This window comes from Nipponia nippon, unplaced genomic scaffold (assembly GCF_047370975.1).
Source record: "Nipponia nippon isolate SJK-2023a ecotype South Korea unplaced genomic scaffold, ASM4737097v1 scaffold_3, whole genome shotgun sequence".
NCBI lineage: Eukaryota > Metazoa > Chordata > Aves > Pelecaniformes > Threskiornithidae > Nipponia > Nipponia nippon.
The window spans coordinates 75,991,751-76,017,143 of NW_028262347.1; the positions used below are offsets into that span (position 1 = coordinate 75,991,751).

The 25,393-nt window shown below is 43.4% G+C and overlaps 1 protein-coding gene across 4 annotated transcripts in view; it reads right to left on the reverse strand.

Annotated features, from left to right (window-relative positions):
* Positions 1-25,393, reverse strand: part of ITPR2 (inositol 1,4,5-trisphosphate receptor type 2) — a 271,134-nt gene that overhangs the window by 218,200 nt on the left and 27,541 nt on the right. For all 4 annotated transcript variants that reach the window (XM_087765500.1, XM_087765499.1, XM_087765502.1 and 1 more), the window contains exons 2-5: positions 20,046-20,116; positions 7,118-7,233; positions 5,838-5,924; positions 4,984-5,142 (exon numbers count right to left, since the gene is read on the reverse strand). In XM_087765500.1, coding sequence (XP_087621626.1) covers positions 4,984-5,142; positions 5,838-5,924; positions 7,118-7,233; positions 20,046-20,116 — 433 coding nt within the window. The remainder of the gene's footprint in view (positions 1-4,983; positions 5,143-5,837; positions 5,925-7,117; positions 7,234-20,045; positions 20,117-25,393) is intronic.

The window sequence follows — 25,393 nt, forward strand, 5'->3', positions numbered from 1 at the left end:
CAAACACACTCCATCCCCTCTGCTGTTACTCCCTACATGGTGTTTGGAGCTCAGCACAGGCAGCAGGTACATCAGCTGAGAGACCTTCTCTCTATGAGAGGAATTCCTAGCTGACTCTCTGCAAGCAAATTCCCATGCCCTTGCAATTCTTTACCTATATAGACAAGGAAAAACAATACATGAAAATGTCTTTGACCTAAAAAGTGCTTGAGACATGCATATGGAGAATTCATTTCATACCGGGGGGGGTGTGGGGGTGTGGTGGAATAAATAATTTAAAAAAATCAACCCACATAGCTTGGTTGGCACTGGGTCCCGATTTGCTTATGTTGTTCACAGCGATTTTAAGCACACACACATGAAGACAAGTGGCTACATGTGATTTTTGCTATATGAAATGCTGCACAAGCCATGCTTTCTTTTGGAACACAAATAAACAAAAATACTTTCTGCCTTGATCAGCACATTTCCTATGAAAAAGCTGAGCCTAATTCAGCCTCGTGTAACTTCAACGCAGGTGAATTTGACCCACTTATTGCAGAGGTGAAAAGAAGGTTGCCTGTTTTTTACCAACACAGCTAAAATAAACAGTAGCAAAAGACAGCGTCATCATGCTCAGATTACACATAGAAATCCTGTTTGATCCAAGCAATGAGAAAAAGTTCACTAACGGAACCAAAATAATGACAAGATGCCTTTAAGGTACATTACTTATGCAATACATTCCTGCATGCCATGCTTCACACAGACATTACTTACAGCCCATTTTAAGAAGTTATGACCAGACAATTCATTAATCAAAAAACCATCAGGCTTGCATCCTGCAAAGTGGAATCAGGACTTCAAAATTCTTGCAAGTACACCAGGACTATAACAACTTAATTAGTAAGAGAATACATTATTGAGCATCTTATTTAAAAAGAAAAAAGGGAAGGGCGGGGGGAAGGTATCTTTGAATGCAAGCCTGTGACTACCATGGAAGTAACCAGAGGAAAGGAGACATACACAGCTACTCTGCTGTAGGCACACATCTGAGGAAGAACTGTTATGTGCGGTCATGGTTTCTGTCTCAGTCTCCCACCCTGCTCCAAGTCCACATCAGTAACCTGCCCTCAGTGCTGGCCAGCTCTGCCAGCTGCCACAGAAGTAACGAGACATCCTATGTTGTTTTCCTTTCTTCTTTTTCTTCTTGCTTCAAACCTCCATAGGTGGTGGGAAGGAAGGGATAGAGGCAATTTCACAGCACTTATTTCCTATACACTCTCCACCAGTGATGCAGAAAACGAAAGCAAAGTGGAGAGGGAATCCTGTTCTCTCATACATGGCTGCCTTGGGCAAGCTCCAAGTCTGCTCTTTTGAGTTCCTCCCGCCCCCTACCCAGTTGATTTCTGGCTCCAAATAATGCCCCAGCATGCCCAAAACACTGGAGGCAGAGCACTCGCATGGCCACGTGCCCATATTTCTGCCTGTAGAATTGTACTACATGGAGATTATAGAAGACAGAGCAATGTATTCCCAAGGTTTTACTCTGCAAAATTAAAATTTACACCAGCTCTTTCCCCTCTTCCTTAGCTGCCCTTGGGCACAGCCGGCCACAGTATGCTGTAGACCAGCAGCGGGTAACAGTTTGACAGGTCTCTGGGACTTCTTCCTTACATACAGACATGAATTCATTAAAGTTGCATCAGACACACAGCTTTTGACAAAACTCTTACCCTTTCTGCTCTAGGTAAGAAAATTCCAAAGAATGATTAAATTCATAGTGAAGCCAATGAGAATTCAGCTTTTCAATTCAAGATAAACCTACAAGGTCCTTCAGTCTTGGATGCAGTGGAGTTCTTCCCACACAAGGTAGTTTCTAAATTCATGCAACCCTACTTGTCCATGTCCTGGTGGAGAGGGTACATTGAGAGTGCTGACTCTGCTGACAAAGCTGACTGCGTTCTGTCTTCTGGGTGGGGGACCAGCGCTGGCACCACTTAGAGCGCTTCTGTCGTTCATATAAACTCAGCAAGCCCACCTGCCAGCTACATCTACCCTGCAATCAAGAAGTAGGAGCAAATACTCTAGTAGAGGTGCAGTACATCACAAAGACCGGCAGTTACAAAAGGTTCTATTAGCTGTGAAGATGCAGTAGCAGTAATTCCAGTTTGGACTAACTATCCAAGTAGGTTACCAGGCACACCGAAGGCTCTGCTAGTCCATCTCCATTGCTTTTATGTTATAACCACATCTGCCAGTGGCACTGCTGACACACTTCAAAGATCGGGAGGACTAACAGAACTTTCCCACAGACAGCTGGGCATTCCCCAAGACTGAGACCACCTTCCTTGGCATGCTGCAAGATCAAGCTTTCAAACCGCTAAAATGGCAGACAACCGAAAATGCAATCCACACAAAGCTCATCCTGCTATCAGTCATCTGGCCTCAATCAGTCACATCTCCCATTGAAGGAGAGCTGGTATATGCTTAATAAAAAGTCTGCATAAAATATTGCGGTTATACCAATTATTGTAAATTTTCGGCCATATTTTTTCATTACTTTCATTGACTTGCATAACTAAGCAGTTGCTAATGAAGCCCAGCTAACCCTCCTTCAGAAAAATAATTTTTAAAATATTTCACAAGGCTAAACAACTGTGATGACTTACCAGAAAACTCACACACATAACTTTCTATATCACAGCTTCCCCCAGACTAAACCACCTTCTTTTCTTTTAGTATACATGGCATATTTGGATCTACCTTGCTTGGGTTATCCAACACAGAAGCAGTCATCCAAGCAGTAATTTCATACTCACTCCTACTGTTCTAAAGACTTTCTAAAATGTGTTTTCTTAGGGAATTTCCTCGTTATAAAACAGAAAATGAAAATAAAAAACCCTAAAGTTTCCAAACAGAATAAGGGCCTGACATACCAAGCTAATTCCATGCACTGAGAAGTCAGAAGAAGAAAAGTATACAAAGAAATATAAGTCCTTTAAAAGCTAACCTAGTGAGTGATATTGGGTGCTTTGTAGATGAGTCCCCCAGAAACTAGCTTTTTAATGGGCACATCTCTGGGAGTAACTGAGAGGGAAGAAGCGGGTACAAGGCTGGAGCCTCTCTCTGTCTGTGAGAGTCAAATGAAGGATTTTCCCCATCACTTGCTACTCCTGTCCCCCTTACAACCACTGCCTAGTTTCTGTTCCTGTTGAAGGGGTGGAAATGTGCTAGAGCAGTTATGAGAAAGCTACCAAAGGACTAATGTTTAGCACTGGAAATTTGCAAAAAAAATTATTAGATCTGTTTGAGGCTGGTAGAAAGCAGGAAAAACTTGGGTCTCAAGACTTCCCGCTGTAAAATATAATGACGAGCTCCCAGCTCTGAAAGGCAACACCTGGTGACAGAAAATGAGCAGCAGGCAGGTTCCAAAGGAGACCATTAAGTTAGGAGTAAACCTGACGGTTTCCCACACAGACCTTGTAGCTCAGATCCTGTCAAATACAGCCCTACAGGGAACAAACTAGGAGAGAGGTCTGAGGAGTGGGACGTTACAGCAATCACTGCGATGATTTGCAAACTTTTCAGACCAGCAAAAATGCTTCCAAACTCTTATGTGCCCACAATAGTGTAAAATTTAATCAAAAACTCTGTAGTACTGAGGATGGCTTATAAGGCTTAAAAGCATTCTGCTGCTCTCAGCTGTAAGGGCTCACGATAGCTTTGCAGATCACAATCTGGGAACCTCAGGTCCTCACTCTGGAGAGCATGACATGCACTTATTTCCCAGGCATGAGGGCATGAGAAATTAAGAAGATGCTGAACTGATGTTATTCTAAGAAATTAAGCCAAAACCTTAAAGCAATAAGTCACCTTTTTCCTTCCAAAGAGGGAAAGGAACACCAAGTTAATGTTTGATCCACAACACTTCTTTTCCCCAGCTGACAAGCCATGCAGAGGTGCCCCAGAGGGCTACTCATGTTTGTTGCTTTTCTCTGCAACAGGCTTGGGGAAAGGGGGAGCTTTTCACATACCCTTCTTTCCCTGCTCCACGCAGTGATCAGACTATGACTTTAGGGACTTCTGACCAGGAGCTGGGAATGCAGTCCTTCCCCTCCCCAGAAGAGACTGCCAAAAGGAGCTACAAGCAACCACACTCATCCTGGATAGCATCCCAAGAGCTGGGTAACCACAAAGTTAATGAGAGAAAAAACAGGAGAAAACAGGCATTCCTGTCTGCGATCCTGAGAGGGCTCTTTCACTGATTACTTCACAGGGGAGAGTGGCCAAACATTCCCAGCCAGGTCTACAATATAAAACCACACAAGTTCGTCATGTGCCCTTCCCAGAGGCAGATCTGAATTTTCCATAGCGGGCACTTAACCAAGCCACAGCCGACTGAATGAAGAACTGAGTTTTGATCTCATGGCGCAACTCTGCGCCATGCAAATCTGCAGCAAAGAGCTCTCCTATATATTCTTCCTCTTACCAATATGCAAGACTCCTACTGAAACCTAGCCAGAAAAGACCCACCAGACTATCTAACCCAATTCCAATCAGAGATGCCACTCTCATGTTGAGGAGGGATACAGATTCAAAGAAGCCTGATGTATCTCCTAGAGACATTCTCTGTTGACCTCCTGAAAAAAACGTTGCCCAGAATATTTAAAAAAAAAAAAAAAACTTTAACAAAAATTTACTCTAGTGTAAACTATGACTTATTATCAGCTTTGTAAATCTGCACACAACAGGTGGACTTAGCAAAGATGCCCCAACACAGGTCAGCAGAGGCTCGGATGAATGCTGCAGCAGTTCAGATTCCAGACCATATAATTTGGTAATATTTTCTAGTTACACGTAAAAGCTAATAGTTCTAAGCGCCGCTTAAAATATTTTTTTCTAAACTTAATCCATTATGATTTATGCCAGTAGCAAAGAAATCATGTGTCTTCTGGAAACTTTCTGCCTTCTCCCTCTTACACATTCAGTATTTCCACTTACATTGTCACCTTCACTCCTCAGTTTCCAGAACGGCTGGATATAAAACCAGGATCCCTCGTTCCCTGCAGCATCCAGAGACACCCGCATAGCATTCTTCTCTAGCAGAGCTGGCAATCTCTTATTGACTGTGAGGTACTTGTTACTTTTTATGTGCAGTAGCTGTGAACCAATAATAATTTAAAAAATTAGTACAGCTGTTACTTTTTCTCGCTTCAGTCAAAAGAAGAGGTGCAGGCTTTCACACTGTAGCGATTTTTCATAACATACATAAAGACAAAATAAAACTAGAAGAGGGTTATCAAAGTATACTGCAATTTTGGAAAACAGATGCTGTATCTCAGATTGAGAGAAATATGTCAGCGGTCAATTTTGCAGCATATACTACACAGGCAGGGCAAGGATCCTAATTAATAGTGTTACCTTCAGGAATTTCATCCATTACAGGAAAGTTGTACTGCACTTAAGAACATAACTTCTGTCTCATTTATACGTCATGAAGTTCAAATGACTTCAGTGACTTAAAAGGAGCTGCACAGCAGCTCTATAATATGATTTTGAAATAAATCTTGAAAAGAAAAGATATGTATTTACATTCAGATTCTAAACCGCAGCAGCAAAACTTACACATGAAATTTATATTATGACATATTATTTAAACATGAATATGCGGCACTCCTGGTAGGCTTTAAAACAGACAGAAAAACACAATATTGTAAACTTCACCAAGTTCTGTTTACCTGACCCTTGACAATCCAGATTACAGTGGTTAGTTTCATTTTCACTGTAACCTTGAAATGAAACAACTGTTTCCTTTCCAGCTCTGAGAGAAGGCAGATGACTTTCAATAGGTTTACCTGTATGACGTTGCTATATTTTACAATTTCGCCCAACAGCTTCCTGTTCTCGCTTTCGTTCTGCTTTTGTTCCAGTTCTGCTGCATGCTGCAAGAGAATGATTATTTCTTTAAATTCTACAAAATCAGTACCTGTATTCAGCTACCAGAACAGATAGTGTAAAAAGGAAACGGCAACACATTTAAAATGCCTCCTCCAACCTGCAAGCATTACTGCACTGAAAATATTAGCACTCAAAACCTGCTGCAGCATGACTTTCTGAACTATAATCACCCAGACCCTGGGTAATGATTCTGTTTTTTTATTACCCAGAATAGAAACTCAGTTACAATTTATGGATCACACCTGAGATGCATGCTATTTTAAAAATTTTCAAGCACGAAAAGTAATTCCAGGTGGTTTATTTCATCCTGAAAGAGGAAAAAGAAGGGCCTATGATTAGCTTCTCCCCATCACCATTCCTTTTACTTGTTGGGTTTTTAATTGCATACAAATACATTGACTTGATATATAACAAAACAAACTAGTGCATCACACATTGCAAAATCAAGGCTAAGCACAATAGTCTGGGTCAAACACAGCCAGAGAAGAAACTCTCAGCTCCAAGCTCTAATTGCTGTGTAGCTAGCTCTAGCCACACATCACGTGCCTTCCTTGCTGCTTTTAAGTGGAAGCACTGGCAGCCTCTTCACTGCACATGAAACTATCAACCACGTTTGATATGACCTTGTTTTCACTTAGTCTTATGCCTTCAATTATAACATCAGGCCATCTCTTTTTAAGGAGACAGAGGAGTTGCTCCACCCACACTGTATTTGATGCAAAATAGAATCTGCCCAATGGTTCAGAGAAGAATCACCTGGACTGAAAGCAGAAACAACTGCAATTCTGAGGAATTTCCAGACTAAAGCGTTGAAAACATCCCTTTGTCCACTCCTCTGCCTAACTCCTGGAAAGGACTTCTAAAATAATAGCATGATTTAAACCAGGGCCCACTCCTGATTTCAACAGCTCCGTTTTTACTTTATAAAACTACTGAAAGCAGTATTTTGCTTATAGCAAAGGCACAACCCCGTGCCCAAAGTAAGATAAAAACCAGGGCAGGGGCAATAAATGCCAGTCAGGAGGTAGGAGAGCTAAGGAGAATATAAAGTTGCTACGGTGGCATAATAATACCCATCATGGTGGCTCCCAAGGCACTTGTTGTTATTCTTTTTCATTCTACTGTAATTCTACAGCCTGCAGATTGAGATAAGGTTACAAATACAGATGTCTCTTACTTGAAGTTTCTTCAGCAGTGCTGCTTCTGTATGGTTTCCTTGTTTGGCTTGCTTGGCTTTCCAGTACTGCTTCTGGGCTGAATATCGGTTCATAGGACACACCTTGAAAAGGCAGTCTGTGGAAGATTGAAAGAAATACTCATAAGTAACGCTGAAAGACACTTCCTTCATTTGTAAGTATGCTTTGGTTGGTTTTCTTTTTCCAGAAATGCCTAGATACCAGTGTTTAAACATAGTCACCAAACAGCTTGATGGCAATAATACCATAAACAGGGTGGCAGAACATCTGAGTTGAACCTAAAGCCTTCAATGCCCCACACGTGCCCACTCTGTGCAACCTCTCTGCAACCTCTGTAACAGTCCCAGGCTGTGAGCCTGCCATGTGTAAAACTGCCTGCTGCTTTGTTAGCGCTCTTTGCTGCAGCACAACATTACAGATGCACTGTTTAAAGGCACATGAAACCTTGAAAAAACAGTCCTGCTTTCTATATGCCATACATCTGGCTGCTCTGCTCCTTCTGGCACTGCTGAAACAAAGGATTGCACAGACTTTCAGCTGCAAGTCACCAAGGAGGTTAACGCGCTGTTCAGGTCTACATGCACCTTCACTAAGATTGATTAAAAAAAACCTAACAGTAAAAACGACAAAGTGACACCAACTGAGCACCGGCACTGTCCAACAGACCAGGCAAAAAACGGGTAAGGAGGGAGGGAACGCCACCCAAGAGGAATCGCCCAAGTGGGGTGGCTGTGCAAACAACACCAGAGGAGGAGATACACCCTGAGGAGTCTGCAGCCAACGGGGGAGCCGTGGATTAAGAAATGAGGAGCAGCAAAGGAAAGCAAGTCGCAACACACTGACCCCATCCCCACCCCGCAAGAAGCACACGCAGAGTGCAGCAAGGGGGCTGGGGACTGCGAAGGGGGAAAGATGTGTCCAGGGGGAAGCCAATGGGTGCTTCCCTCAGTGCTTGTTCAATTGTTCATCTTTATTTCCCAATACTGGAATCAATAATTGAAAGTTAACGTTAATGGGCAATAAACTAGATTTTGTGAAATTCCCTGAGTCAAGACTTTTTGGGGTTTTTTTGGGCCAGTGACAGTCCTATAGGCTGGAAACAGAGGCTCACAATTTATCCAAATCCAACTACTCTTAGAGTGATAAATGGCACCCAGTCTTGCATGGTCCCAATCATCAACTGCTCTAAAAGCTAGGCTTGAAAGACATTTTACCGAGCAAATATTGGTAATTAATTGTCCTTTCACACCCCATGTGTATCAACTGGCAAGAGGAAGGGACAGGAAAGTATTAATTAGCAATCAGAGTTTTGCTGTAAGACTAGTTAAGACATACAGGACTGCATGTGTATTATAGTGTGAAACTCTTCCCCAACGTGGGTTGCAATTTATAGATGTCAAAGGAAGGTCTGTCCCAAACTGTTAGTCCTCCATATTTAACTGTCACAGATGCCCAAGCACTCTCTGAGGACTAATCCACCCCTAGAGGAGAATGACCTCTGAAGAATTTCCTCCCTGGTCCATGTCAGGTTCTCAGGAAAGTAGACAGGAGGGAAGCAACTATTCCTGCCTGACTCCCAGTCACTCAACCGGCGGCACAAGCTAGAGCCAAGTAATAGCAGCAATGTATCCTACTTAGAAGAGGTTTAGGCCCAGGGCTGGATTAAGAAGAAAGAAGTTCCTCTTCTGATCCCACAAGCACATCTTGCAGGCGCTGACACCCCAGTTTGGCCAGAATCAGCAACATCACTTCTCTGCTGGTCATCAGGCAACTTTCCCACAAAGAAGAGACTCTGCAACACGACCAGAAAGCCACATTGCACAGAGTATGGCACAGACAGCGCTCCTCACGAAAATACAGAAACGCAAGAGAAAAAGAGGAGAACAAGCACGCTAGCTCCATGTGAACAACATGAAGTGCTTGTTTACCATCACACTCAACACAGTTAACAGCATACACATCACATAGCACAGAATAATTTGAAAACAGCCCTCTCTACCCTCAGCTCTCCTGCTGCCTGCTCTGAAGAGAGTCCCTTTCCAACAGCACTGTATAGTCACCCTTACCTCTGTAATCAAAGGTGCTGCAACATGAAATAGCAACCACAATACCAATACTAAGCACATATTCCAGTTACAGACTAGATCAATGTGTAGGTGACCCTGTTGAATTTAGCAACCTTGCATGTCATTTTTAAACACAGTGTAATCTCATCATTCACCCATTATTGTCACAAAAACATCAGCAGGGGAAGCTATAGGGAACTATCCCAAAGTCATGGTCTGGGTTTTTAACCACCGAGTCAGGTCAGCAGCAAACAGTTTCTATTTCACGGTGCTGTACTACTCACTACTAATTCCCAGACCAAGTTTAACATCTGCAGTTGCTAACTACCTAGGACTTGTGCCAGCTCTCCAATCCACAACAGCACGTGGGAAGTCTCATCTATCACATCTGTGATGAGAAAAGTTTCCGAACTGTTCCACCCTTAGGAGTGGAAATTCAGGTGTCAAACTCACAACCTGTCTGTAGAAGATGCTAGATACCAAGGCAGATCCTATTCTCATTTTCAACACTGTGAATCCAATGGAATTACTTTTTCACACAGGGAGGAAGAGGGGGAAATCTAGCTCCTCCGAGATATATCCTCCATATATCCTCCAACATACCCTTCTCTTCCCAGTCTGTGAGGAGTTACTGAAACCATGTTACAGTAGGAACACCTCTTGTAACACAACAGGAGAGGGAAAGGAAATCTAGTATGAAGATTGGCCTTGCCTTTCCTAAATCAAAACGAACTATCATTATTTAGAATAGAATCATAGAATCATTAAGGTTGGAAAAGACCCTTAAGATCGAGTCCAACCATTAACCTAGCACTGCCACATCCGCTACTAAACCATGTCCTCAAGCACCACCTCTACCCGTCTTTTAAATACCTCCAGGGATGGAGACACAACCACTGCCCTGGGCAGCCTGTTCCAGTGCCTGACTACCCTTTCAGTGAAGAAGTTTTTCCTCATATCCAACCTAAACTTCCCCTGGCGCAGCTTGAGGCCATTTCCTCTCGTCCTATCCCTTGTTACTTGGGAGAAGAGACCGACCCCCACCTCGCTACAACCTCCTTTCAGGTAGCTGTAGAGAGCAATAAGGTCTCCCCTCAGCCTCCTCTTCTCCAGACTAAACAACCCCAGTTCCCTCAGCCGCACCTCATAAGACTTGTGCTCTAGACCCTTCACCAACTTCATTGCCCTTCTCTGGACACGCTCCAGCACCTCGATGTCCTTCTTGTAGTGAGGGGCCCAAAACTGAACACGGGACTCGAGGTGAAGCCTCACCAGTGCCGAGTACAGGGGCACTATCACCTCCCTGGTCCTGCTGGCCACACTATTCCTGATACAAGCCAGGATGCCATTGGCCTTCTTGGCCACCCAAGCACACTGCTGGCTCATGTTCAGGCAGTTGTCAACCAACACCCCCAGGTCCTTTTCCACCAGGCAGCTCTCCAGCCACTCCTCCCCCAGCCTGTAGCGTTGCATGGGGTTGTTGTGACCCAAGTGCAGGACCTGGCACTTAGCCTTGTTGAATCTCAGTTGGCCCCGGCCCAACGATCCAGCCTGTCCAGGTCCCTCTGTAGGGCCTTCCTACCTTCCAGCAGATTGACACTTCCACCCAGCTTGGTGTCATCTGCAAACTTACTGAGGGTGCCCTCAATCCCCTCATCCAGATCATCAATGAAGATGTTGAACAGGACTGGCCCCAACACTGAGCCCTGGGGAACACCACTCGCGACCGGCCACCAACCAGATTTGACTCCATTCACCACCACTCTCTGGGCTCGGCCGTCCAGCCAGTTTTTAACCCAGCGCAGAGTGCACTTATCCAAGCCGTGAGCAGCCAGCTTCTCCAGGAGAATGCTGTGGGAGACAATGTCAAAGGCCTTACTAAACTCCAAGTAGACAACATCCACAGCCTTCCCCTCATCCACTAAGCAGGTCACCTTGTCATAGAGGAAGACCAGGTTAGTGAAGCAGGACCTCCCTTTCATAAACCCATGCTGGCTGAGCCTGATCCCCCGATTGTCCCACACGTGCCGCGTAATGGCACTCAAGATGATCTGCTCCATGACCTTGCCCAGCACTGAGGTCAGGCTGACAGGCCTGTAGTTCCCCGGATCCTCCTTCTGACCCTTCTTGTAGAGGGGCGTGACATTTGCTAGCTTCCAGTCATCTGGGACCTCCCCGGTTGACCAGGACTGCTGATAAATAATGGAGAGTGGCTTGGCAAACTCCTCTGCCAGCTCCCTCAGTATCCTCAGGTGGATCCCGTCAGGCTCCATGGACTTGTGAGCATCCAGGTGGAAGAGCAGGTCAGTGACTGCCACCTCTTCGACAACTGGGGCTTCATTCTGCATCCTATCTCCATCTCCCAGCTCAGGGGCCTGAAAACCCCGAGGATGACCAGTCTGACTATTAAAGACTGAGGCAAAGAAGGCATTAAGTACCTCAGCCTTCTCCTCATCCTTCGTGGCAAAGTTTCCCTCCGCATCCAACAAAGGAGGGAGATTCTCCCTGGCCCTCCTTTTGTCGCTGATAGATTTGTAAAAACATTTTTTGTTATCTTTAACAGCGGTGGCCAGTTTAAGTTCTAGCTGGACCTTCGCCTTTCTCATCTTCTCCCTGCATAACCTCACAACATCCTTGTAGTCCTCCTGAGTTACCTGCCCCTTCTTCCAAAGGCGGTAGGCTCTCCTTTTTTTCCTGAGTTCCAGCCAAAGCTCTCTGTTCAGCCAGGCCACTCTTCTCCCCCGCCTGCTCGACTTACAGCACACAGGGACGGCCTGCTCCCGTGCCTTTGAGACTTCCTTCTTGAATAACATCCAGCCTTCCTGGACTCCTTTGCCCTTCAGGACTGCCTCCCAAGGGACTCTGTTAACCAGACTCCTAAACAATCCAAAGTCCGCCCTTCTAAAGTTCAGGGTAGCGGTTTTGCTGACCCGCTTCCTTACTTCTCCAAGAATCGAAAACTCTATCTTGTCATGGTCGCTGTGCCCAAGACAGCCTCCGACCACCACATCGCCCACCAGGCCCTTCCTGTTCGTAAACAGCAGGTCCAACGGGGCACCTCCCCTGGTTGGCTCGCTTACCAGCTGTGTCAGGACGTTATCTCCCACACACTCCAGGAACCTCCTAGGCTGCTTCCTCTCTGCTGTGTTGTATTTCCAGCAGATACCTGGTAAGTTGAAGTCTCCCATGAGAACAAGGGCTAGAGATTGGGAGACTTCAGCCAACCGCTTGTAGAAAACTTCGCCTGTTTCCTCATCCTGGTTGGGTGGTCTATAACAGACTCCCACCAGGATATCTGCCTTATTAGCCTTCCCCCTGATCTTTACCCATAAGCACTCAACCTTATCATTACCGTCGTTGAGTTCTAGACAGTCAAAACACTCTCTAACGTACAAGGCTACCCCGCCACGTCTCCTTCCTTGCCTGTCCCTTCTAAAGAGCTTGTAGCCATCCACTGCAGCACTCCAGTTGTGTGAGTCATCCCACCGTGTTTCCGTGATGGCGACCACATCATAGTTTTCCTGCCGTGCAGTGGCTTCCAGCACCTCCTGTTTATTGCCCATGCTGCGTGCATTGGTGTAAATGCACTTCAGTTGGGCTATAGATCTCTTCTCCAACACAGGCATGCCACCCCTAGGCTCATCCCTAGCAAGCCTGGTCTTATCCCCTTGCCCCTTTGCATCTAGTTTAAAGCTCTCGCAATGAGGCCTGCTAGCTCCTGAGCCAGAATCCTTTTCCCCCTTTGCGACAGGTGAACCCCATCTGACTCCAGCAGGCCTGGTGCCATGTAAACTGCCCCACGATTGAAAAACCCCAAATTCCACCGCTGGCACCAGCCTCTGAGCCACGTGTTAATGAGGTGGGTCTTCCTGTTCGTTTCCGTATGCCTCCCGGCTACTGACGGAATGGAGGAAAACACTACCTGCGCTCCTGATCCTTCAAGTAATCGCCCCAGTTCTCTGAAGTCCCTTTTGATCGTTTTTGTGCCTCTATCAGCTACCTGATAAAACAGGCAGCACTCAACTACAATCAGGCCCAGCTAAGCACAGCTATCTGATGTTAGCACTGCCAAAACCACCAGAGTAAGACCATGCCACATGTTCCTCCTACCGCCTGTGCCCCCAGAGCTAGCAGTTTGCAACAGTGCTGGCTCTCAACCCACAAACTAAGGTGCAATGCTTTTAGTTCTGCAAATATGCCATTTGGCCTCTCATATATTGGCCATCATTATACCAAGCTTTTCATTGCATTGCCTCTTCCCTTCATAGCAATTGATCTTCCTCTACTATTTGTAGTGGCAAAGCTTGTTCATACAAAAACGCTGCCGATGGTAGAACTTTCTTTGGCACTGACCCACAGTCCTCACCGATCTGCTCCTTAATCACAGCCCTGAGTTGCTGTTCCTAGGAGAAAGCGTTACAAAGCCTTACCAAAGCAAACCCAGCCACCTTGCAAAGGTGTTTACTTTCATTTCAAAGGGGAACATTTACAATGAGAACTATATCGTACAACCTAGAGTACATAACTCCCAGGTAACGTTTACAATATCCTGGACACCGAGAAGGAAAAAAAATTACAAAACGCTGTGTACTGTTAAATCATACTGTATATGTTGTAGGTTTTACTTGGAGCGTCGGGATTTCAGCTCATAAGACAAAAAGTCCGCTATTATTTTCTGTAACAATCTATAATTAACGTGCCTTCTGAGAAGACTTCGTGAAACACTTGTTTCTCTGAAGTAACAATACTTCTTTTTATAGGACCAGTCTTCACTTCTCAGTTACTCCCCACACATCCTGCTACTTGAGTAAACACACCGCTTCCCATCCTCATGCAAAGTCTCAAAGCACAGTGCTACGTCACTGCAGAGAAATGCAAGATGTACACAGATGTGCAGTCACTACTGTGTGGGTCTGCCTCCCAAAGGTGGGTGAATTTTTCCTAATGATAGTTCTCAAAGAAAAGGAAATGTAGAGCAGGCGTTAGATAACCTCAGCCACCACGCAGCTCCATCTGTAGCCATGCTGCACAACACAGCTCTCCTGACTTCCAGTCTAGTCCTTCAGATGCTGAACTACCAAGAAGTTTTTTTAAATCAGTATTATTTCAGTTGTATTTTCCTCAATTTATAGACTAAAAAAAATTTCATATTCTTTAATTCCAGACAAGCTTTTCCCTATTTTTTTAAGATACCAGATACATTAAAAATAGGTCATCTCATTATTTTTTTTCTGTTTTTTTCTACTAACTTTTGTCAGAGTAACAATAGGATACTATATAAATTCAAGCTTTGTGGTCCTAAACACTGGGGGGGGGGGGGGGGAGGGGGCGACGCAGTGCCTGCCCTAGAGAAGCTATAGTTTAAAAAACAGGAAAAAAGAGAAACTGAGGCATAAGATTACAAAGCAACTTTCCAGCACACACAGTAGATCAAAAGCTCAGCCCTCCTGGAGGTCAGTCTAGCAACCCGCTCAGGAGACAGCCCGTCTCTTCTAACTTCTCCAGACATTCTCAGATAGTCCTAACTCATTACTTTACGAAGTTTTACATAAATGCTTCTCTTCCTGAGGACGCTAATTAAGTAGGCACTATCAAAGGTAAACAAATAGCTTTAAAGCAAATAGCTTAAAAGTATCAGCCAGTTTCACTTACTAAACTTCCATGCATTCAACTTCTGCAGTTTCATCAATTTTCTCTTACCCACAAAATCTTCCAGGCAAAATTTCAATTACTTGTGCACAAAGTGAAAATGGAGAAAATAAGAAACATTGCCCACCCCAGCCCAAACACACATTTTTAGAACAATAAAAATCACTTCAAGGTTTCTTTACAAAATGGAAAAAAAGGGGAAGCTCTCCCTGGTCACATCTCCTGCACTACACCTTGGCTTATTAAAAGGTAGGAAAATATGACAAATTATCAGTGCTGAGACACATATCAATTACTTATTTCATGGGGGGGGGGGGGGGGAAGATATTTATTAATCAGAACAATCAAAAGATAGAAAGCAGCAACTCCCAGAGTACGGGAGGCGATCCACAGAGGACGCACTCAGCACCGAACTGACCACCTGCCTGAGCCTGCCCGTGTGCACAAAATGCCAGTCTTCAAAAGGTGATAGTGGGTGGAACAACCACACACAGCATATCCTCTGAGCAAAAAGCAGCTACACTCAGGAAGTCTGAAAAGGAAAATAACTCATATTATGCTTTTCAAATGTTTCTTGATACTGGATAAAGATGGCTTAGAACAATATTTGTCAGATGCTTTCCCTCCCTGCCCCCCCCCCCTTTTTTTTAAGTGTTAGAAATTCAACTCTTGCCCATCATGGAACATTTCCATGATTTGCAGAACTAGACAAATTATTACATGGCTTTACTTAAACCAGCAGGCTGACAAATGGGTAAGTGAAGTGATAGGGCTATTAAATCACAGTGTGTACAAATCTATGTGTTTTGAAAAAAAATACAGGAAGGTAAAAAAGAGCTGAAATGAGAATGGAAAGCGAGGAATACGAAGGAGCAAGGAGTGGGGCAATGAAGAGTCCTAAGGAGGACAACAGAAAAAGCTATCAGGAGTCTGAGAAGAAAATGAAAGCAATTATGGAACTGAGAGAAAAAAGAAAACACAAGGACAAACCAAAACGATGTAGAAGGCAAGTAAAAAGGAAAATGGCAGACAGTAGAGGAAAGGGTAGGAGGAGGAAAGGAGAGCGTGCAGAGGAACGTAATGGAAGGGAGAGAAGAAGAAGGAACAATCTCAGAAAAAGCTTAGACCAGACTAAAAATTGAGAGAAAGGCAAGAGGAGGATATCAAGGAACTCAAACATCGCTTTCATTGCAGATGCCTCAGGAAAAAGGGGTATAAAATGTAGGGAAGTTTAAATCAGTTTAAGAACTTAGGTCATTTTACATTTAAAATAGATGAGAGACTTGTGCTCCTTTTTCAGAGTTGCTAAATTTGACTAACAAGTAGGTCCTAGCTGTGCTATTTTACGCCTTGGAAGCTGAAAGTGTTTCCCACTGGAGATAACAGCATCAAGCTGAAGTGTGTTTAAGGGCACAGTCTAAGGAAACTTGCAGTTCTGTTGCTCACAATGTGACTTTTCTTCAGAGGTACAGGACTTCTGGCACACACTGTTCCTCCTAATCTCTGTGAACCTGGGCCTGCAGCAGGGTAAGCATTTCCATCACGACACTAAGTGCTTTAGCTCTCACTAGCTTCAGTTAGAATTGGGACAAGAAGCACCTGGCTTGAACAGTCCCTCAAACTCAACTGCAAAATAGTAAATGCTTTTTTTTTTTTTTTTTCAACAGACATCAGGAAACACGTGTGGGACCAAATTCTGCCCTCCTTTGCACTGATGCAAATCTGGATATGCACACTGACGAACACAGAGCCACTCCAGGCTCATTCCAGTGTGACTGAAGGGGAAATCTGGACCACAGCTTCTTTGTATGAACACAAAATGAAAAGCAACCACAGCTTTCCTTAGCTTAACAATACTCCATTTTTGTAGGATGTTCTGAAACAACTAGAATAGCTACCACCCACTCAAAAAAAAGAAAGTAAACACATAACAAAAACGAAACTGCTATTTTGAGACACCTCTTTACGTAGGCTTTCAGTCCCTGTCAACAACTCAGCACCTAAATTTGATCTCTGAGTGAACTCTGTAGAAGGGATACAAGTAGTCAAAAAACACAGTCGTCTTTTTTTTTTTTTTTTTTTTTCTGTTGGAGAAAGGGTTGATAAAATATTACCAAAAAAGAGCAAACATAGTCCTCTGATGTTAATTTTCAGAGTCAGTCCTTGGAATATAAACATCTTGTCAGAAACACGCCTTTCTCATACTTCTTTGACTCTTAGGTCGTGCTCTAACCTCACATCAACACCAGTTCAACTATCAGTGATAAAAACATTGTAAACCATACAGACAGCAGTTCCTATTACTAGAGAGGCCCTACTCTTCCTGCTGTTAGATGCTATTTTTAGTTGCTTATGTCTAATCATTCAATTAATCATTCATGCCTCAGTATTCTTTTTATGTTAAGAACCTACTTAAAGCAGTTTTTGTTTGTTTTATTAACTTCGCTGTTTTAATTGAATGCTATTTCCCAGAAGATTCTTGGGGGGAAAAATACGGGTTTTGCTTATGTTTCTTGGTTATAAGAGCAACATTTAGCAACTCTTTTGCCTCAGTGCTGTTGAGCAGAGCTAAGAAATTTAACAAAACATGGCAAAGATCTGCTTTTGGTTGCTCTCATAATACAGACACCTCTGTGCTACCAGGCACTAAATCTCAATTAGACAGCAAGTTTCTGCTGTGTTCTCAGCAAAACCACTGCTATTTTCACACTTAGATTTTGACTTGTAAGATGAAGGACGAAACAACCAAACGATGGCTTTATCTTTGCTGCAGCCATTCTCCTGAATGCCACTTGATTACAGACACCTGAAGCAGCATGAAAATGCTACTAGACGCAGCCCCTAGCAATATAGTCGTGATGTTATAGCATGGCGGGTTGCATCAATTAAGGTGACAAAACTCACTTTTTCACTACTTCAGCTTCTCCTACAGATGTTGCAGTTCATCCAAATTTGCATGCTACCACAACGCTAGCAATAGCTAAGCAAGCCACTTCAAAATTAAGTCAGATATGGGTGCACCCTAACCAGAAAGAGGTAAGGAGTGACAGGAAGACAGGCTGCTGGAGCCAAAGGGACCTAAGAGGCAGCAGTGAGGAAGAGGAGGAAAGTAGCTAGTAACAAGCTTTGGGGCAGGGAGGAAAAGGGAGAAGAGGGGATCCCCAAGAAGTGAAGGATCTGAGTTAGAGGAAAGGAAAGGTTAGATGCTGCAGGGAAGAGGGAGCAGAGGCAACTGAAGACAAAGGGATGCGTTATGCAAGCAACAAACAGGTCACAATAGGGAACAGAGCCAAAACTGTCTACAGCTCAGAAAACATTCCCCTGCAGAAGCTGGGATGTAACTCAGGAGTACAGTCCTTGCGTTCCCCCAGCAGCAGAAAACAGCTGTACGTCCTGTCTGTGCCTCATCCCCTTTTGACATCTGATCTACGTACACATGTGCTACTGCCACCACTCATGGCATGCCATTAGCACTGAGAGTTCAACAACCTTGCACCCTCGATCAAAGTGCCCTGACCTTCTTGATGCTGTTGAAATAACTTTTTTTTTTGGGGGGGGGGGACGGGGGACGGGGGACACGACACTCAATACAGAACATTATCAACTTCTTCTTTCTTTGCCTTTTCAAGTTAGGAAAGAACATCACACAACTGCAATAAAAGAATTCTACTGTACTGAAGTTATAAAATCAAGCCCTCAAACATTAGACAATGAAAAATTAAGGTTGTCTTTTTAACCTCTGTTCAGCTCCTTGATTGTAGGCATTTGAATGTATTCTGTGATTATACTACCACATGCAAATCTTTTCCAGTGACCCCTGTCTCATCTAAAAACCTGGATATGTTCTACTTGATGATCTTAAAGGTCTTTTCCAATGTAAACAATTCTACGATTCTATACTTTGGGAACACCTCAGGGTGGTAAGTGACAGAAATACTGTCCAAAGAATCCCCACCTGAAATTCTGTGCAACCTGGAAGCTGTGAATTAAACATGTATTTGCAGGCAGCGAGAGGATGAAATCACAGTTAGGTAGCCTGAAAGCCACACTGGAGAACTAGACGCTATCCCCATCTCTGCTCTAAAGTTATTCCATGACATCACACGAGTGACTGAAATTTATTACTAGTAGTTTCTAAGTATACTTCCTCACTTTCTCAATTTCCAAGATCTGCCGATGTGCTGAATGCTGGAACTGGAACCAACTGCTGATGTTTCCTGAATATATAATGGAAATAAATCTTGAATACTCTGGGAAAGCAGAACTTCAGTCTCTCAATGTTTTAAACGCAACTTTTTTGCGATAATAGCATATACATGCTACAGTATAATAAACATTGGAAATAAAATAATAAGATTAAGAATGTCAGTGCAACCCCTTGAGAGGCGTGAAACGTGTTTCCCTTGCTCTAAACCAGGCAAGCCATAACTGTCTTTATCTCATAACAGGTGTGAATCCAAGCCCGTTCAAGCCAAAAGAGGTCTGGATCAGGCTAGTAAGGCTCTACTTCGGCCCAGCTAGAGCCAATGGCTTAAATCAAGTACAGACAAGACTGGGGGGTTTTATTTCCTTCCCTGCATATAAACACACAGAACTTCTGATACCACAGGAGTAGTTTTTAGCATTCAAGAAGTAGAAACTGCATGTTGTCAGTGCGTTGTTACTTTTTCCAATAAGCAAAAGAGCAGAATTATCTAACTCTACAAGGTCATGTCTAAGAAAGTTGAGAAAAATTATGCAGGGTTTTAAGCAAAAGCAAAACAAAAAGCTGACAAAATATTTGGGGGTAGTCCTTAAAATGTTTTATCTTTTTAAAAAAAATAAACAAACCAGCAGCTCAAGTAGTTTTGAACCTCAAGAGCTTGCTTCCCATTTACAGTAAGAGCAGGGCTGGAGCAAGGAGCTGGTCACACAGCAGGGGATCGGTGTTCAGTGTACAGAACAGAGCAACCAACTCTTGGACTACAAGAAAATTAGTCCCTTTCTCCATGTTTTCCACCTACCCCTCACGCCTTTGCTGATTTGGTATTTAGTTCTCAAAACCTGTCATTCACATTCCACTTTGAAACTCCGACAATGTGTTCACAAACCATGAAGGCACCTGGGAAGTTACATGTCTGGTAAGGCAAAGTGCCCAAAGAGTTAGCACATGCATCAATCGGTCATTAAAAAAAAATTATCCCCCGTTACTCACCTCTGAACTTCTTTGGAGGATTAGCAAGGTCACCTGCCTCTGGCTGAACCACACACCGGTCATCCACTAACCTAGAAAAGCAAAAGTTATTACACTTACTAAAATATGCATTTGACATCAGTGTACATAAATGCAGAGACATCCCTGTCACACCATAGATACAGAAGCTTACACATTTCTCCAATTTAATAAAAAAAAAATACCTTAGAAATTCTATTATTCAGTTACTAAGCATAACCAAGAAAAGAAAACTCTATATTTGCCTTCAAGAAAGAGGATTTCTTCTATTGCACTAAATTATGGCCTACGTTTCGGGTCCCACTTCATTTAAATCTGGTTAAAGTCCCTTTTGTTACACCGTGTACATTGATGTTACATGTAAAATTCTTGTTTTCTTTCATTTAGAGCCCACTAACCCCAAATCAGAAACAGTTTGTTCTTCTGCAGCTGTCAGATTTTCACAGCCATTACCCTAGGGCATAATCCAAAATTCATCAAAATCAACAGAGAGACTCTGAGCCACTTAAATGAGCCCTGGAAAAAAGACCTCAGAGAGAAATGTTGGGAAGGCACACTTGTATCTGATACGAGAAAGGACATTTAAAGCACTGCGGGTTAGGTTGGCCATACACTTGCAAGCTGTCCCGTGCTTGCAGATTCCTGCATCCCCACTGAGGACTTGTAAGGGGATGCGCAGTAGGCAGCCTTCACATGGGTACAAGAGTATATGTGGACCTGCTTACAGGATCAGGACATGCCGGGGGGTTTCTCCAGTGACCTGCTGTTCCATAACACTGTTTTATCTAGAATTTGAATCTGGAATCTGATAAAGCACCTTGGATTTTAGTCTTTAAACATTCTGCTATTCTTCTTCACCATTTCCAATCTTTTTCCTCTGAGGAGGCATGTGGAATTAAGATTCAGCTCCGATCAAAACTCACAGGACCACATTTCCCCTTGCTAAAATGAATAAGCATTTATTTGATCCACAGCAGAAAATCTAAATAATAAATCAAATATATTTCTCACAATATTTTAGAAGTTAAATAAACAATAAAATTCAAAAATATAACTCATTAATCTTATCACAGAACTTCCTAAACATAAATTCAGCTTCCTTTCAGGAAGCATCCTGTAAATAATCTGCCTGTTTCAAACAATTATTCAGGAAAATCATGTTTAAGGACACACTACTGCCCTGCCACTTCACAACAGTCTTAGCAGCATTTTCCGTGGGAAATTGCCAGAAAAAGCACAATTTCGGTTTAGGCAAATTACGCAACAGGCGCATTCAGTTTTCGCTCAAGTTGGTGAAGGCTTTGCACCTAGCCAGGAGCGCAGCAAGACCGATCCCCCGGCATGCCCAGGAGTTTTCTACCTCTAGCAAGCTGACTGCTGACAAGCTGCCCACTGTGGTTGCAGCTCCCAGAAACAGAAGCGAAAACGATAAAGAATTTTGGAAGTCAGCAGCTCGGATCTCATAACATACTTGGATGCAAATGCGAGGTGTCAGTGAGGAAGGAGAATTGAAGTAACAGTTCCAGGAGCAGGCAGGGGACCTGGCATGGCCTTATGGATTTGTGTTTTTCACAGTCCAGGTTAGGCCAGGCTTAACAAGAACAAAGTGAGGCTTGGAAAGCAGGACTTAGGAAAAGTCAGTCCTGTAAGATGCCCTCTGTCTATGATGGGCCAAAGCTTCCTATAAACAGCACCTAAAACCTGGAGTCACAGAAGAAACAGGGCTGGAAAGGACTACCTTAACACAAGCTTTGCCAAAGGATTTTAACGCCAAGTAGTACTCCCCCATCAACAAAATCCCTCAAAGACTTTCTGAATGAACCCATAAGGTTTGACCCTTAAGCACTGTCAGAATGGAGGACAGTACGTTGGAAGTTTGCGTTCCTCGGTGACAACTTGTGCACCCTCGTGACAACTGTAAGTGTGGATGAAATGCAAAACTTTCATCACGGCGCCACATCACTGGAACAAAAGCTGTATAGAAAACAAGGTGTTGGTGCTGAGAAAAACAAACAAGATCCTGAACACTCTCTGAGCCAGTTAGCTGCAGTGTTCAAACATATTAGACTTCCAAGGCTCAGAAAATAGACATTAAACAATTAATATCAATCACTGTCATTTAGGCAGTGCCTTTAAAGGCACAAAGGTAAGGACCATAAATGCGTTCTGCAGTCATCAGGAACCAAAGACATCAGACACGACAAAGGAGAAAGGAACTGCTGCTGCTCCCATCCTACAGACACGAAATGACAGCACAGAAAGATCAACTGACATGCGGCGGGACAGCGGTGTGACAGACCACAAACATCACGTCCTGAGCCCTCGCTCAGCACCTCAGCTTCCGACACCTTTGTTTCTTACAAAGTATCTTACAACACAGGACAAAAGGCTGGATAAAGCATTGCTTTGTCTATACAGCAGTCTTCCAACAATTTAATCCCCAAAATTCCCATATAATAACATTCATCCTGTATTCCAGCAGTATGTCCTTCTAAGAGTTCAGTAGCTCCTTGTTTACTGTGGAGGTGCTGGTTACAGTACCGTAGGGAGAGCCGAGTTGCACGTCGCACATGAGGCAAGACTTCAGCCTGCTCTGTAGACTGGAACAGAAGAGGCTCTTCAAACGCAGACCACTTCCTCTGATACACAATTCAAAATATTCAAATCCCACTTTTTATACTGAGCCAAAAGGCAGCTGTTGGTTTGTAACCGAAGCCGGCTAGATGGCTGCGTTAAACAACCAGTAATTCATGACCTTTGTAACCTGCAAACAATCCATTTGAGATGTGTGAAACCGAACAACGGGCTTGACTACAAAAGGTCCTGGGCACCTGCAGCTTCTGTCAGACCACGGCACAGCATGTTTTAAGATTACTCGCTTGCTGGTTTGCATAGGAGGCCAAAGTGCACCAGACAAGACTGCTCTGATAAAGACAGAATTTACTATACAATCAAATTTGCTAGCTGTTTAAATACTGATCTAAATTATTATGCCAATATTCAAGCCACTGTATCATCAAAGCAGCTCTGGCAAACTTCAAAGGGTTTAATTCTTCAGCTGGGCTGCAGACAATACTGCTTTGTGCCCTCCCTTGTCGTTCAGTACCTGGCGGATACAACATGACTGCATTTCAGTTTTTTGTATGCTGGCGGCATATAAATGACGAAGGAGTTCCCTGCACGTGTATGATATTATTTTTATTTGTGCAAGTTCTTCCCTGAACACAATAAATATCTGCTTTATGCACAATGCCTCCAAGTAATTGTTGCACTGCTGTAGTAATTAAGTTGTACAGTAGTTCACTGGGGCCTAAGATAAATCATCAGAAAAGTCAAAATAATAATTACGGCCCTGGACTTTACGCATACTCCTTTGTATTCAGTAATTGCAGAATTAGGGCCTGAAAGTCACAATGTTCGTGGGATTGCTTGTCTTAGATGCCCCGTCATTCTCCCACTGAAGCCAGGGAAAGTTTTTCCACTCGCTGCAGGGGAAGCAAGGGCAGTTCCTCACCATGCCGCCGCATGCAGGCATCCTCACGGACTAGCAGGTATTTAAGCCATTAAGACCTCAAAAAAAAAAAAAAAAGCCACATTAAACAAGAATTGAAACTATCTAAAGCAATGCCTAGGAGTTAAGGTGTGCTTCTCAGCAGAGGCAGGGGAAAAAAGTAAAGGCAGCTTTCAACTCTCTCTTAGCATTAGCCAGGATAGTGCATCATATCATGTGAAGTGGTCAAAGCACGAACCTGTACAGAGTCCTGCACCTATCTTCCTCTCCCTTCATTTTCCCCCATCATTTGGTGGGGTTAAATCTGTCCTTTCCCACCACATGCAAAGCCAAACATGGGTATAAGCATTCAATTTAGTAATATCTTGCAACAATGAATTCCATGTATAAGGTAGCACCTGTGTAAAAGTATTTACAAGCAGTTTCAAATTAGTGCCTCTCATTTTTGTTGTTTCAGCAACAAAAGGACAGGTTTAACTTCTCCCTATACTATTCATCATTCGTATTCAGAACTTGTGTAATATAAACAACTTCAAATTTCCCGTATAGCTTCTAATATCCCTCCATTCCCTGGGCACTGGGCAGAAGCAGGGAAACAATAACTGGCAGTAATTCCCACTGAATCTTTCTACCAGGTAGAGCAGCAGCCTTTGTAGGGACTTTCACTGAAAGAAAAACCAGAGCAAGTCTGTGAAGAACCAGTGGGGACTCCCTATGTACTTGGGGAAACAGGAGGAAGGACGCACCGATAGGAAGAACAGGACTAAGCAGTAGCAGCGGAACTGAGAAGGCAGGTATGTTGGCAGAAAAGACTAATGATAACTGGCTTTACAGGCATGAATCATATATGCTGGATGAGTCTTCATGTCCTATAAGCTCCTCTGATTACCTAACACAGGCTGAAGGTAAATACACTAAAGGTTTCTAGGAACTTGCAGATGTAGCGTGAGGGTCAAGGAATGGTTGTATAGCGATAACCCTAGAAAAACTCTTCACAATGATGAGTTATTTTAAATTTACTACTGAGATACAGTTGCATTCTGGAAGAACAAAAACCAATGTAAGAAAAAAAAAGAAAAGGAATGATGATGGATTTAATGAATTTTAGGGCTCTTTCATAATTTAAGATGCTTTTTAGATTGTCCAAGAAAGCAGCCACATAATATTCATTTATCCTAGCTTTGTGCCTTCAATTTAAAAAAATATCATCCTGAAATGTATTTTGTCTCTGCCTACCAACAGACTTCCACTTTTCATAGCCAATATTATTAAGCAAAACAATACCTAAACAAACACACAAGACACAACGCACAAACACACAGATTCTCTCATACACGTAACTACACATACGCGTGTGTGTGTGCGCGCGCGCACATAACTTGTTAAAAAATACAGGACCCAGCCACTGATGTATAACTATTATAATACTTGGGGATGAGCAGAACTCAGCTTGGTACTTTTTACACATATGTAGAGTATTTTTACTCCTCAAAAAGCTGAATAAACTAAGCTAGAGGCAATGTCTTCAATTTAAGACACTCTCTCAGTTGCTCAGCTTTTACTCTCTTAATGGTATCATCATCTTGCTGATCTTCTGAGCAGCATAAGGCCTGACAGCAGCGTGAAGAAGGGCAATGTTGACAACAGACATCAGCAAGAGGAGCTGGACATTTTAATTGCCAGTGGAGCCAAGCAGTGTCTTTGCTCAACATCAGTTCACAAATCACGCTGAGGCTGCATCCCAAAGACACAACCTCAACACCCCCTCGTGACCAAAGGACCAGCCCTGAAAGCCTCCCTTCCTTTGCTCCTCAGACGT